At 50.4% G+C, this 13,432-nt stretch overlaps 1 protein-coding gene across 1 annotated transcript; it reads left to right on the top strand.

The window, feature by feature from the left end:
• Positions 1 to 1,871: 1,871 nt before the first annotated feature.
• REELD1 (reeler domain containing 1) lies at positions 1,872 to 11,989 on the top strand. The gene is made up of 7 exons (XM_087737535.1): positions 1,872 to 2,016; positions 3,594 to 3,814; positions 4,715 to 4,937; positions 6,545 to 6,702; positions 7,428 to 7,728; positions 8,408 to 8,471; positions 11,102 to 11,989. The coding sequence occupies exons 2-7, from the start codon at positions 3,595 to 3,597 to the stop codon at positions 11,690 to 11,692; spliced, it is 1,557 nt and encodes a 518-aa protein (XP_087593661.1). The 5' UTR covers positions 1,872 to 2,016; position 3,594; the 3' UTR covers positions 11,693 to 11,989.
• The last annotated feature ends 1,443 nt before the right edge of the window (positions 11,990 to 13,432 follow it).

Below are 13,432 nucleotides of genomic sequence, written 5' to 3'. Positions count from 1 at the left end.
AACGAAAACGTGTGTCCGATGCACAGCAGCAGCTGAAGACGACCATGCGATGCTGTAACACCATGCCGTGATGCAAAGACATATGCTTACCTGGAATTCTGTTTTCAGACCTGGCCACTGTGCCAGAACAGCTGCGATGGGTTTGACGTTTCCCCTGCAGATTGTCCCAGGTCTGGAGCTGCTGCTTTATTATGCTGGAATTATAAGCAAGGGATAGTTTAGCTTAGGAATAAGTTAGTAAGGAAAAGCCATAAGAGACCAGCTGGTTTCAGGAAAGGATTAGTCATTAATATAGCATAAAGGTACTCTCTTTTGTATATAAGGTATGGGCAATTACAAACTGGAACAGAAGCAATAATGCAAACTCTTCCTCCCTTACCCTGAACTACTCTCTGCTTCTGCTGACAAAAGGAAAGAAAACTATAAGACTTGCATTATATCTTGAAATTCAGTGACTATAAGGCCTCTTTCAGATGCAGAGGAGAGCAGGCTGCTGAGCGCCCCATACCACCAGTTCCCGTACTTTCAAACTGGTTAAACAGAGGAAAGCTGGGCTGTCAGCAGCACCTCAGCACCAGCCCAGCATCTTGTTCCACGTCTGAAGGACAGACTGTAGAGCGGGGCAGGCTGATGGGAACAGCGCTAATAAGCAGGGCATCTGCAAGCCTGCCTCCAGTTCTTGGGTGGCGACTCCCACGCTGGCCAGACCCTAAGCAAGATCAAATACAGGCACCGCTGGAGCTGCAGAAACAAACCGCGGTGGTGTCACCTGTGTGTTGGTGTATCTCCTTTAGTCACGGGACAGGACAGAGCTGTGTGGTGTCCTGCAGGGAGAGTGGCCGAAGCATCAGCATGAACTCATTCAGCCATCAGACACGCATTTATCCGAGGAGAGGAGGAGGACTAAAGGGCACCAAGCACTCTTTTGCCCCTCCATCTTTAATAGCTTTCCTGCACCACAGGGCCAGCCCCCTCCTGGTGGCCCTGGGACATCTGATGCCACCTCTTAAGGGTCTGCTGGCTGAAGAAAAGCCAGCCAGCTGATGGGGTTGTTACCCCATTCCTCTAGCCCTACTCGGAGCCGCAAGCTGCCAGCAGTTCGTTCAGTATCTCCTGATGGCGGCTGTAATGATGACGAGCAATTGGACCCCAATTTCCATTTGTTGCAAGCAAGGAGCCACCGGCAGTGAGCAGGGCAAGCCTGGTGACAGTGGCCAGGGCCAGCTGACAGTCCTGATCACCAGAGCAGTCTGCAGTGGTGAAGCAGATCCAAGGAGGAGCTGGGAAGCCCAGAGACAGGATCGGCTCTGTGGCCAGGCACCGGCACGGCTGCAGCATGGCTCAGGCAAGGAGCAGGGGTGACAGCCTGGATTTAAATGCAGCTCGTGTGCCAGGGGACAGTCACACATATCGGATGTTTGGTCCCCTGTGCTGGCTCTGGTGGGTTTGTGGGGTGTTGATGGCTCCTCCTGGCAAGGCTGGCGCGTGGGACGCACCTTCCCGGCCTCTCTAGCAAAATTCTGCTTTTACTGCCAAAATAACTCCCGTGTAAGTGTGAGAGACAGGGCATGCTGCTGGGGGGTCACGGACTGGAGGGAGCTGACGTGGCTTTGCTTTGCAAAGCATCAGCATGGAACTGGAGGGGTGTGGGGAGGGTAACGGGGCAAGCAAGAGTCCGATCCTCCTGCACCTCTGCAAAGGAGTCCCAGGGTGTCCCACACAAATCCCATGACTTGCTTCTGCCCCCCCGCTAGTTGCCTTTGTTTTCATTGCAGAAGCTTGGAGATTTAAAAAAAAAAAAAAAAAAAAGGGGGTGGGATGTGAAGAGGAAGACTAATATGATTAAGGCAGGATTTGGGCACTGGCAGAGAGCTGCCGTAGGTGGTGGGTATTAGCAGTAACAGCTGCTGTGCTTCCCATTAGAGGAGAAAGCGAAAAAGGTCCCTGAAAGGATGGGTCTCCGGCAGGCCGGGAGGGCAGCAGCGGCAGCGAGCCCGGCGGCGTACGTGTCCCGAGGTAAGCGACGGCGGCACCGGCAGCCCCAGCCCAGGCGGCCCTGGGGGGCACGGCCCCGCTCCCCGTCCCTGAGCAGCCAGGGGAGGGACGGGAAACAGCGACGCAGCCTGGGAAACACCCGAGGGAAAGAGCTGCTGCTCAGGGGTACTTTCATGAGCTCCCACGAGAAATCATATGCAGCAAGGGAGGTTTAGGTGTGCCTAGAAGGGAGGCTGACTCCACATGGAGGAGGGATCCCACCACTGGTCCTGCAGGGGCTGGGATATTTAGCGAAGGCTCCTGTGACTCCCACAAGCATCTTCTGGCACATAACTGGGTGGAGCGGGGCAATGCTCAGCTGTGGAAGGTTAAACTGCATCCATCTGCTCCCTGCTTTGGGTTGGCCACAAACTGTTTCATGTGCAGTGGTGGTTTTTTAGTCAGCTGGCAAGTTTCAGACGTGCTAGAGACGGAGGTGTAAGCTAGACCTCCTCGGCCTCTGGTTTCCTCTGGTTTATTTACACCTACTTATTGACTAAGCATAATGAAATCTAAGTCAGGAAAAGCTGCATGTTGAAAAGAAGACGTTAGAAAGAGCTACATTAAAAGCAGGACTACCTGCCTTACTATGTTGATTACCCCTCAGAATAAATACCCTGCGCTCACCCTTCAGCTTCACTTTCAAAAGTGCATTCTGAAAAATCAGAACAACAAAATTCTCCAGCTAATCTGGAAACGTGTTTTGTGCCAGCCACCAAAGCTGAGAGGTACTAAAGACACAGCATACCAAATATTAAACTTCGACCGTGTTGAGAAAAAATACTTGTTTGGATTAAAAATTGGAGAATGAGAAATCTTGGCATAGCCAAAATGGCTGCATGTTTACCTCAGGCTTCCAACGCTGACTTCAAAGGCAGCATTGCTGCCGTCTCGTCAGCAACAGCGAGTCCTGACCGAGAAGGACGAGCTGAAATGCTGCTGGGCAGCCAGGGACGGGTTCGGCGGTCGCAAGCAGCCCAGTGCCTCCGAGTTGCAATGGGTGGGCTGCTAAAAGGTGCCTTGTGCTTCCGTGGGCCAGAGCGAGGGGCAGCTCCGTGCTGTCCCTGTGGGGACACAGCTCCGCGCCGGTGGGCAGGGAGAGGCTCCGTGCTGGGCACCAGCCCCGTGAGGGATGGGGCCTGCGGCAGCTCTGCAAGTCTAAGGGTAGATGTTTCCCACATTGATCGGGTTGTACATTTAGGCTGGGAATGGTGGAGGGTGCTGAGCGCAGTCGTACAGAGCCTTCTCCTCCTCCTAGATGCCACAAGTCTTCTTAGAGCAAATCGTCCTTGACCGCTCCCTCCGTGAGTGACTTTGCAAGAAAAGCATCCTCTTGCAGGGCCTCTCCCCTCCCAGCCTCAACAATTTACTTCAAAAATGTGAAATGCTGTGGGTTACTGAAGTGGCTCCATGCGCCACAGAGATCATTTATTCTCCTTCGTTTAAAGGCTGTGGGAAGGGTGGCTCTAGAGCTCAGCTAATTCAAAGGCGCAAAATGGGCTCACAGGCTGCTGAAGCCGCTGCTTTGAAGTGAACCTGCCCGTTGTTTTCGGCCATAGGATGGAGGACGGCAGGAGAGCCCACATCGCCATTGTCGGCTGGGCATGCACAACCCTGTGCTTGGTCTCCTACACGGCCGCCTTCTCGCACGGCGCAAGCCTTTCTGCCTGCACCGACATGATGCCCCGGCACCTGAGAGCGCAGCTGCACAGCCCCAGCAACAACTACGTTACTGTCCACACCAACATGTCCTTCTACTTCCCAGGCGACAAGGTTCCGGGTAAGGAACAGCTTCTCGTTCCTACATCTGAAAAATATGTGATAACTAATCTCAAGTGATGGCATTAATCTTTGTGAGGGCTGGGAAGAGGGATAACTGCTCCGAGTGAGCTACGCCACCTCTCTCGTCATGAGGAAATGAAAGTATTTACAGAGGGATTCTGTTTGCGGCGCTTGGCCTAAGGTTTCTCAGGTGATGGCTGACTCCAGGTTTTCACCATGTTGCAGACCAACTGTTTGCCGGAGGCAGCCGGTAGGTTTGGATGCTTTGGGTGGGATTCATTTATCTCAGCTGTGTCTCAACCGTACTGGACATCATCACATGCAATGGCGCGAGAGGCACCTCCAGAGGGTAAAGTCGCCTTCCCTGCTCCTCCGCACTGCAGGAAGGGGTCTGGGTGACTCGCCTGACTCTTCAGTACAGTTGGGCAGCATGCCCCGTCCCCAGCATCGCCGCTCCTGAGGCAGATGCAGACAGAGTTGAGACGCACCGCTCCCCAGCCTGGCCGCTTGCCTGCTCATCCCGATGCAAAACAAAACCCCTTCAAGGGCAGCACACGAGCTTTTGCATACGTACAGGGTGGTACCCAAACCTCCTTCCTTAAAAATGGCTGCACGCTGCCTAATGCAACGTGGTTGGCAGCTTATAATCAAGGAGGGGGGGAAAGACTCAAGCAAATTTTGTGTGCAATTACATACTGCAATGTTACAGGTAGAGTCTGGCCTCCTGCATCCAGCATGTCCAAGACAGACCACGAGGACAAAGACAGTAAGATGTTTTTGTTGTTGTTGCACAGGGTTTTCTTTTGGTTTCGGTGCTAACCACTGGAAATTGCATTGCAAACAATTCACCCCATAACTACGAGACAAATCCCTTCGTGTCCCGTGTTTTGTCTTGCAGTGACAGTGAGGAGCACCCGGGATTTTATGGGCTTTTTGCTTCAAGCTCGCAAAGTGTCTAACGACGAAATCGCTGGCACATTCGTCTTCATCCCTCCTGGTTCCAAGCTGCTGACTTGTTTTGAAGATGGTGACAGTGTCACCCACTCGGACAAGTCACTGAAGAGAAACCTGTCCTTCGTATGGAAAGCACCAGACCAACCCATCGGAGACATCAAGTTTTTGTAAGAACACGCTGGTTCCTAACCAGAATTTGTGTCTTCTCAGTTAAAGGCTTAGCCTTATTTTTCCATCGTACTTGTCCAGCACAGTGGTTTATGTATCTTGAACCCCGTATAACTAAATACTTATCAAATACTGCAACAGTATCGCAGCTGGTACGTAAATCACCATTTATCACCACTGGGTAGTGCTGCTTTTTATTTACATGGTCACTATTTTCTCAGAATAAATACACTGGAAGATGACGGTCTGAGCACTTAGGAAATAGAAATATTAAGGCATAAAGAGAGAACTGCGATCACGTTGCCTGTCTTGCTAAATAACACAGCCCACAGGATTTCCCTGTCTACGGGATAATCTTGTATAGCCTTTCTTTAAAAAAAAAAAAATTAAAAATGAGTGTTTTTTTAAAAAGTTAAATGTAAACAGCATTATTCACAGTAGGAAGAGAGTGAGCACTGGGTCAAAACTTGACATCTCTGTTTTGCACCAAAGTCCCAAACTGTCCAAGTATTTTGGTTCCGATTTGGAATGAAATTAAACATCTTCTAACTGGCTGTCTTAGAGGAAGCACGGCGACTTCTCATTTTGGAAGAGATTAAATTGTGATGTTTTGACTTTACAAAACCACTTAGAAGCTGCTTGGCCAGATCCTTGGCTGCTCCCCAAAACATAAGCGTCCTGGTGAGTGCCGTGGCTTGTGCGTCTCATCGTGATTCAACGCAAATTCATTGAAACAGAAATGTTGCTGCTTGGCATTTCCAATTTTAACCCATTGTTTTAGATCGGGAAATACTATTTAAAAACCCATAAAACTCCATCAACCGAATAAACCCAACAAGACCTATTCCTAGCTACCCACTCTGATGCTTCTTTCATCCTCTGGCTTTTGACTCCCCAAGCTGATTTCTGATAGCCTCTCCATTTTCTCCCTATCACAGCATCTGGAAAAACTCCTTGTTAGGCTTAAAAATGCCTTCTAAGAGTCATCTGGCAGAGGAAAACCCGGGTTGGTTCCCCCTTAGTTAATTCTCAGAAACAGCTGAGCAATCTGAGCTGAAATTCTCCCCAAATCTCCAGCTTAAATAAGGCTCTCCGGTTGAACACTTAAAGGTTGGCCAATGCAGTCTTGGCACCTGACAAAAAGCAGAGGGTTAGGCGGGCTCAAATATCAGAGGTCTGAGAAGAGACTTTTTTTTTCTTTCCTACCTATTCTGCTGTTTGTACAAGTTACATTGACTTGTTTTAATTAGTAAATACCACTGTTGTTTCCCTGCCTACGGAAGATTATAAGCAGAGCTAGTCCAAGTTTTCTAAACGTACTTCTATTGACACAGCGAATATAATAGCTTTTTTATTTAAGTCCCCACACATTTTTTTGGCTGATCTTAATTACGAGTGGTGATTCTTCACCCCATATCTTTCTGGTATCTTCTAGGACCTGGTATCTTTTATTTGTAATATAAAATGTGTGGCAGGCTAATCCTTTAAAATACTTCTGCGTCACTTCTGTCTTCAGATTAAAGCAGTCCCTGTGATTAGCTAAACAGTTGGATGTGTTATTAATGCTATAGAGCTAGTAAATTCTTGCCTTATTATCTTTTAACAGCATCTCCGTAGTCCAGTCATATTTTGTTTACTGGGCAAAGATTGAATCTGCTATCGTGGCTCAGCGAGGGCAAAACAAAACGCTTGCTGGCAGCGGCAAGAAGCCCGACCCCGTCACCCCCGCACCCTCGCAGGGACCGGCTGACCCACACCCCACAGGTACGGCGAGCAAAGGTTCGGGTTTCTTACCCACCGCTTCCCGCAGAGTAGTTTTATGGCTTATTCCGGGCAAGCGTTGAACACAAGTGACCCAAAGAAGCTGGAGGGACCCGTTTAATTCCTGCAGCTGTTGGGGAGATCAGCGATGGCCGTGGTGAACTCCCTGAAGTGAGGGCAGGGGTCAGCATTTGCGGTGATGGAGCCAGTCCTGAGGAAGGGACCAGAAAGATGAACAGGGTTGCCAGATCTTGATTTCAATGCAAACCCTAAAATACAACACATTTTACCTAAAATCTCAGCTCCTGAAGACAAGCAAGTGTAATTAGCAGTGCTGTCTAAAGGAATAAATTTGTCTCTAAGTGTGATTATTGCCCTTCAGGTATGTATTTAGCTGTATTTATGCAGCCTCTGGTCAGTAAAATGCTCCAAAAATTTACTTATACTGACATCAGATGTGTTTCTCAGCATTTTTGGCATGGCACCAAGACTGAATTTTAATTATTTTACTTGACCGTAATTTAGGTGGCGGGTTTTGCTGCTTTGCTTTCCATCTGGGTTCCCACCTAAAATTAAGTGACGTGAAAATTAAAAAAAAAAAGAAAATCACTATTACGATCCTTCCTGGCAAATGTTAGCGCCGAGTGGGATTTGAAATAAACAAACTGAAGACAATAGACCTCTGCTCCTCTCTCCCTGCTTCTTGTTTTGTCTCCATGCTGGACAAGGTCCCACTTCTCCCGCGGCTGCCACCGGCTCCCCCCTGCGTAGCCCCACGCTGCCTGCCAGCCCCACCGGCGTCGCGGCAACGCCGGCACCGGAGCCAGGTTTCGGTGTCGGGTCAGAGGCCCGTCCCGTCGCCGAGCCGAAGCAGCCAGCCCGGCCTTCGCGGGCTGCGTCCAGCGGGAGCGGCGGGTCCAGCGGCCAGGGGCTGGAGCCGTCCCTCCCCACCCGAGACCCCGGCACAGCGGACGCCTTGCGAGGTTTCCTCTCCCAGGATGACGCCTCCAGCTACAGCACCTCCAAGGGGTAAACCAGGCGGTGGGAAGAGCTGTTCCTCCAGCCCTTCTGGGGAAGGAAAAGAGTACTAGTTTCCCTGCAGATGACTGAGGGTCCATGTAGGAAGGTGTCTGCGGCTGCGGGGGAGGCGAGAGGGTGTTTGTTTGCCGAAATTTTGAGAAATAATCCTTTGGAGATTGCACGTGACAGACAGTGACAGGTAGAAAATCCCAAACTCTTAAAAACCCAACGTTGCGCTGCTCAGCCCAGCGGAGGGCTGGCCAGGGGGCTGAAAAATGTGATAAAAACTATTGACTGCTACAATGTTTTTCTAAAAGCACATGCAAATATTCAACAAAACAGTGAACTCAGCAGAGCTATTTCTCCATCCACACGGAAAAGGAAGAAAGGATGTAAAGCAATTATGAAATTTGGGCTTGAGGACTTCTGCTCAGAAGTCTTAGAGGGTTTGGGCTGCATGAGCTTTCATGCAATGCTTTACACTGTGGGTGAAAACAACGGGGAAAGGAATAAAAGATCAGGTGTTATTAAAATACAGCCCCGTACGGTCTGCACTGACTGAGTGCGTCCTGCGGCTGCTCTAGCAAGCTGCACGCTTCTCCGGTGGTGCAGAGCCCAGGTGTTGCAGCGTCAGCCGCAGCGAGAGGTCTCAGGTGCTAACCCTGCCTCTCCTCTCTCCCTTCCCTAGAGCAGCAAGCGTTGCCAGCGCTGCCACCCCACGCTCGTGTTTGATGTGTAAAGAAGACGGGCAGGTAAGCGGTGGGGACGGGGAGGATGTCTTCTCCAGAGATAGAAAGGTCTAAAAGATGAGGGTAAAACCTCTCTACTGCATCACAGCACCAAGTAGCCCACGTAGGTCTCATAAGTGACTAAAACTACATTAAGACTGTTAAGAGCTTTCGTTTTTTTATTTTAAGTGGGAATCGGTTTTTGCATCTCTTTTTTGTATTCCTTTTGAGCCCACTGCCTGGGTTTTTAAGAGTCCCACTGTAAAAACAACCTAAAATAACTTTTCCATACGTAGAGATGACTACAGGCTGCTGGATGTTACTGTTATTCCCATGGAAGGCTGAAATGTTCCTTTCCAGAGGTGCCGGACAGGTACCACCCATGACATCCACCAGAGGTCAAAGACTTCATCTCTCCTGGGGACGGCCAAGGAAGCTGTGTGCTTTCTGAGGGCAGGGTCAGCCCGGGAGGCGGGATGGACCAGAAAGGCAGCGGTGGTGGCAGTGGTGGTGGTGGTGATGGTGGGCTTGGCCAGAGGCGCGGGGTGCACTCACCAGAGGCGGCTGGAAGAGCGGGAGCTGGCAGACGGGACGAGCGGGTGGGAGCGCCTTTCGGGAAGGGGTGACCTCAGGAGAGGAAGCCCAGAAAGGTGTGAAAGGACTGCAGCCGTGGGGGAGCTGCGTGGCTGTACGTATGGAAGGAGATGTGGGAGCTGGAAAGGGCATGCGAGGAATTAGGTAGAGAAAAAAAAGGACAGCAAGAGGAGGGAGAGAAACAGGAGAATATCAGGGTTGTGGAGGAAAGAGGAGGATGCTCAGATGGGAACTGGTGGAGCAGCTGGAAAGCAGGGATGGCTTAGAGACACGGGGTACAGAGTTAGCAGGGGAAGTCCAATACGCAGGGGATGGAGGGAAGAAAAATACGAGGAAAATAAAGACCTAGATCTGGGTTGCAGGATGCCACAGAAAGAAGAAAAGTAATCTCAGAAAATAAAAGAGGAAGGGGCCATAGAGCAGAGAATGAGGCAGAAATGTTTAGGAAGGAGCGGAGGACAGGGCACAAATAAAGGAGAGATGAGTAACGTGAGCATCTGGCGTAGCCATGGAGAGAAGTGGAGAAATGACAGAAGATGGTAACCAAAGGAAAGGAAAAGTTATTGCGCAAAGCAAGACCAGAAGAGCATAGCAAAATGCAAATACTGAGAAATTAGGCAAAAAAGGAGAGAAGTAGTATGAAAAGAAAGAAGAAATGAGGTGAGATAGGGCAAGGACTTGCAAGGCAATTCCATTTTCTATCCCAAAGTCCCAAATCCTGCAGTATATCCCTACGGTATGGCGTTTGCATTTTGAGGGCAAGTGATCCATACACATGCAATCCTCACTTGGCCAGCCAGCTACTTTACAGTCGGCAGTTCAGCCGCTGAAAGTCTTTTATTTACTACTGTATTTTACTAGCACCTTCGGAAACCGTCTCTTCCACGAAGGATGCTCTGACCCTCCCCTACTTTGCTTCACAGCTTGCCAGGGCTCCTACCTCAGCTTTGTGCTCCTGTCACACCGTCTTCCCAGCAAGCTTTAGAAATCGCTAACGATGGTAGAGGGTGAGAGTTTCTCTGGTGTAATTAATGGATGTGTGAAAAAGCCTGCTGGGCTGGACAGGCTGGAGAGGTGCCAGCTACAGAGGGCCAGATCCAAATCTCAGTGGAGCCAAAGAAAAAACTCCAATACATTTTGCAGGTTTTGGATGGGGGCTCAGGTGCACAGTGGGAATGGAAAAATTAACTGGGGGCCTCCTAAATTGTATGATTGTTTCACAGTTAGTCTTGGATGATATCTGCAGCAAAGCCTGGGCTGCAGAACTGGCATGGAGTGGCTGTCATTTTGTGATGGATAAAATAAGGTGCACGGCACCAGGCAGAGTCCCTAGGAACGGGAGCAGGCAAGAACAGACATTCCCACTAAAATGGGTGGTCAAGCAACACTGAGAGGCAGCAGGTTTCACACTGGCTGTGTAGGCTGAGAAAGCAAGACAGGCTTTGGGGAGAGTTGACGGGTTGTATGTGACTGCCCCAAAACCGCTGATGTCAAAGGCCATCCCAAAGTCTGCTGGGTCCCTCTGGTCCGTGGTTCGATCCACAGCCTCAGACGGGTGATGCCGAATCCCAGTGGGCCCAGTGTGACTCTAAACACGAAGCTTGGCCAGGAAGATCACGCCTGTCCTTTCAGCATGACCCTGGCATCACTCAAGGTGGGAATTGCTTAAGTGATTTTTTTGTGAAAATGATGCTTGTGAAAAATAGCACCACCACCACCAGCACAACGGGAGCTGCAGACCTTCACTTAGGCAAAGCAGCGACCTTCCTCTCCGCCTGTGCCCTTCACCTCTGCCCCTTCAACCCGCTCTGCCTTGCCCTCCTGGGACCAACTCCCAGTGCCTTGTCCCTCCCATGGCAGTTCTGGTACGGATGGAGCAGGGTTGAATCCACCTCATTTTCTAAAAGCTACTGAGTAACCAGGGGATGAAGCAAGGTTATTCCAAGGCCAGGGGGACACCTGGGTGTCAGAGCTGAACTAGGTGATGTAGGTAGTGAGAACGTAATCAGCCCCCTTTCCCTTCCCTCACTGCACATCTCATGGTGGTTTTGCTTTCAAAGGCCAGTACCGTGAGCGGGGCCGCCTTGAAATCCTCCCCACGTGTGACAGTATCTCCTTCTGCCCCGCACGTACACACTCACCTGGGTGATGCCACTGCGACAACAGCCTGGTTTGGTGATGCCGACGCTGCCGGCAATTTGTCATCAGCTTCAAGGCAAATGGCAGAAAGAAAGCTGGCACTGCAGCCAGAGGAGGCAGACGCCAGGGGTGAGGAGGAGGAGGAGGAGGCGGCGGCGAGTGGGAATACCCTGCCATGGGTGACCAGACCAGCTCCCAAATCTGCTGCTCCCGGGAAGGGGGAAGACCCTGGCAGAGGGACCCGACTCCTTGCAGCCCAACTCGGCATCCTCCTGGTCTGCACGGCCGCCCTGGGCCTGGCGCTGGCAGCTGCCGTGCGCTGTGTCTGTGCCCAGCATTGCCACAAGCGGACGGAGGTCTCCTTCAGTGAGCCGGACCCCGACGTCATCGCCATCAGAGAAAACGGGGAGGTGATGCACTTCCGAAAGATCCGGGAGAACAGCTTCGTCCTGGTGCAAGCTGAGTACAACTGGGTCAGCCCCTCAAGCAGCGGGAAGAAGACAATCATCTGAACATCTGCAGTGCCGAAAGCAGATGGCGTAGGTGAAAATAGCCCAGACTGCACAGCACAGGGTATAGGAAGCGGTGGGGTAGTCCCTCTACGTGCTGTCGTGTAGGTAAACAAACTTGAAGCAGCCAGTTCAGACAGAGGTGTTAGTCGAAAGTATCTACGCTACAGCTGCTAAGAAAATAGAAGTTGATAGATTGTTCAGTGTGTTACACTTACCGCAGTTAATATTGTATATCTGCTCATTAGCTGTCACTGCAGCCATGACATACGCCTCCTCTGTTGCCTTAAGGGTGTAGCCAAAAATAGAAATTCTTCCTCCGCACTGTAGTATTGTCTCCTGTTTAATCTCAGCAAAAGTTTCTAGTGTTATATTTCTTCCTAGGAACTAGAAACCCCTGATATAAACCCAACCATTCTCATTTAGGAGCTTACAGGTTTGATTCTGTGCATTTGGTATCTCTCAGATGACAAAATATTCGCCGGTAGATTTGAAGTTTCAATTTGAAAATAAAAACCAAGAACTCGTTAGCGGAGAACATTGATTCAAAGAATGCTGAATTGATCTACGGGAACGAAACACAGGGTGGCGGACACCAGCTTTTGGGGGAGAAACATGCCTCCTCATCAGGTGCAAATGGAAGAAAACCTTTCCTGTCCATTTGCACCTGATGAGGAAGCTTGTTGAAGCCTGACAGCCAGCATTTACTTTTACTTCGAGTCAGCTCAGTAACACTTTGTGCAGAAACACGCACTGAGAAGTACCCTTCCCAGGTCACTTTGGAGATCCCCAGCAAAGGCTGCGTGGAAAGTTAACAGCATCCTTGTACCCCGAGTTTGTGCAAACTTCTCTCCGACTGTGTGGTTTTTCTGGAGGAGGCCACTAAAACAGCCCTTGGAAAACGTGGAGATCCTTGACACCTTCTAAGAAAGGGAGGTGATGACAGCAAGGGTAAAGGTTTATTTTACTGCAGCTTTGAAAGAGGCAGAAATAGTCCTGATAACGATCCTCCTGAGGTGCACAGTTTGGAGCCTTTCAGTGAGCAGGAATCAGCCCTTCTGGTGTCCTTTTCTAGGGTGGAGGCGCTCCGATGGTCCCCAAGCTGTGTAATGGGGGGTGGACTTAAACTTTGGTGCTGCAGCTCATTTCACCACCCGCAGCAATCCCCCCTGCCCCGAGCTAAGCAGGTAATGCTGGGACCCTGATGGCTCACACATCCTTCCTGGAGACAACCTCCCCCGCTGTCAGGAGGGCCCTGTGGCCATCTCCAACCAGCTGGCCATCTCCGTGCTTGATAGTCAGTCAAAGCTCTGCTCTCACGTCCTCCCTTACCTTGCCATTGACTTCAGAGGAAACGGGTGGGACATAGATGAGTTCTCCTATTCAAACCCCGACAGCGTGATGAACGTAGTGCATCTTTTGCTAATCGCGCCTTCTATTAGCGTTCAGAAAGAGCTGGTTTCTGACCACGCTACTGGACTGCGATTAGTGACATGATGCTTTGCGCTACACACATGGCCAAATTTCTGTTGAGTTAACTTCTAGGCCTAGTGAGCCTTGGGCAAAATAAATGAGTAAGAAAAGAAGTGTACTCACAAATGCAGCTTGCAGAGAGGAGTTTGATGGTCTTAACCATCGCATTTTGAAGAGAAGGGCGGCCGCACCGTGGCCCTTCCACTGCAGAGTAACCAAGGGTAGTGCTGTAATTGAAAAGACATTTGTTTTTAGGACTCAAAAGGATGC

Source organism: Nipponia nippon, unplaced genomic scaffold, assembly GCF_047370975.1.
Source record: "Nipponia nippon isolate SJK-2023a ecotype South Korea unplaced genomic scaffold, ASM4737097v1 scaffold_6, whole genome shotgun sequence".
Classification (NCBI taxonomy): Eukaryota; Metazoa; Chordata; class Aves; order Pelecaniformes; family Threskiornithidae; genus Nipponia; species Nipponia nippon.
The sequence above is the reverse complement of the archived record's forward strand: the minus strand, read 5'-3'. Positions and strand labels throughout refer to the sequence as shown.

Excerpts from the sequence above, each read along its gene's own strand:
- REELD1 (XM_087737535.1), top strand. The coding sequence starts at position 3,595 with ATGGAGGACGGCAGGAGAGCCCACATCGCCATTGTCGGCTGGGCATGC. Across the intron at positions 3,815-4,714 it reads CCCAGGCGACAAGGTTCCGG|TGACAGTGAGGAGCACCCGG; the intron begins GTAAGGAACAGC and ends TTTGTCTTGCAG. Across the intron at positions 7,729-8,407 it reads AGCTACAGCACCTCCAAGGG|AGCAGCAAGCGTTGCCAGCG; the intron begins GTAAACCAGGCG and ends TCCCTTCCCTAG.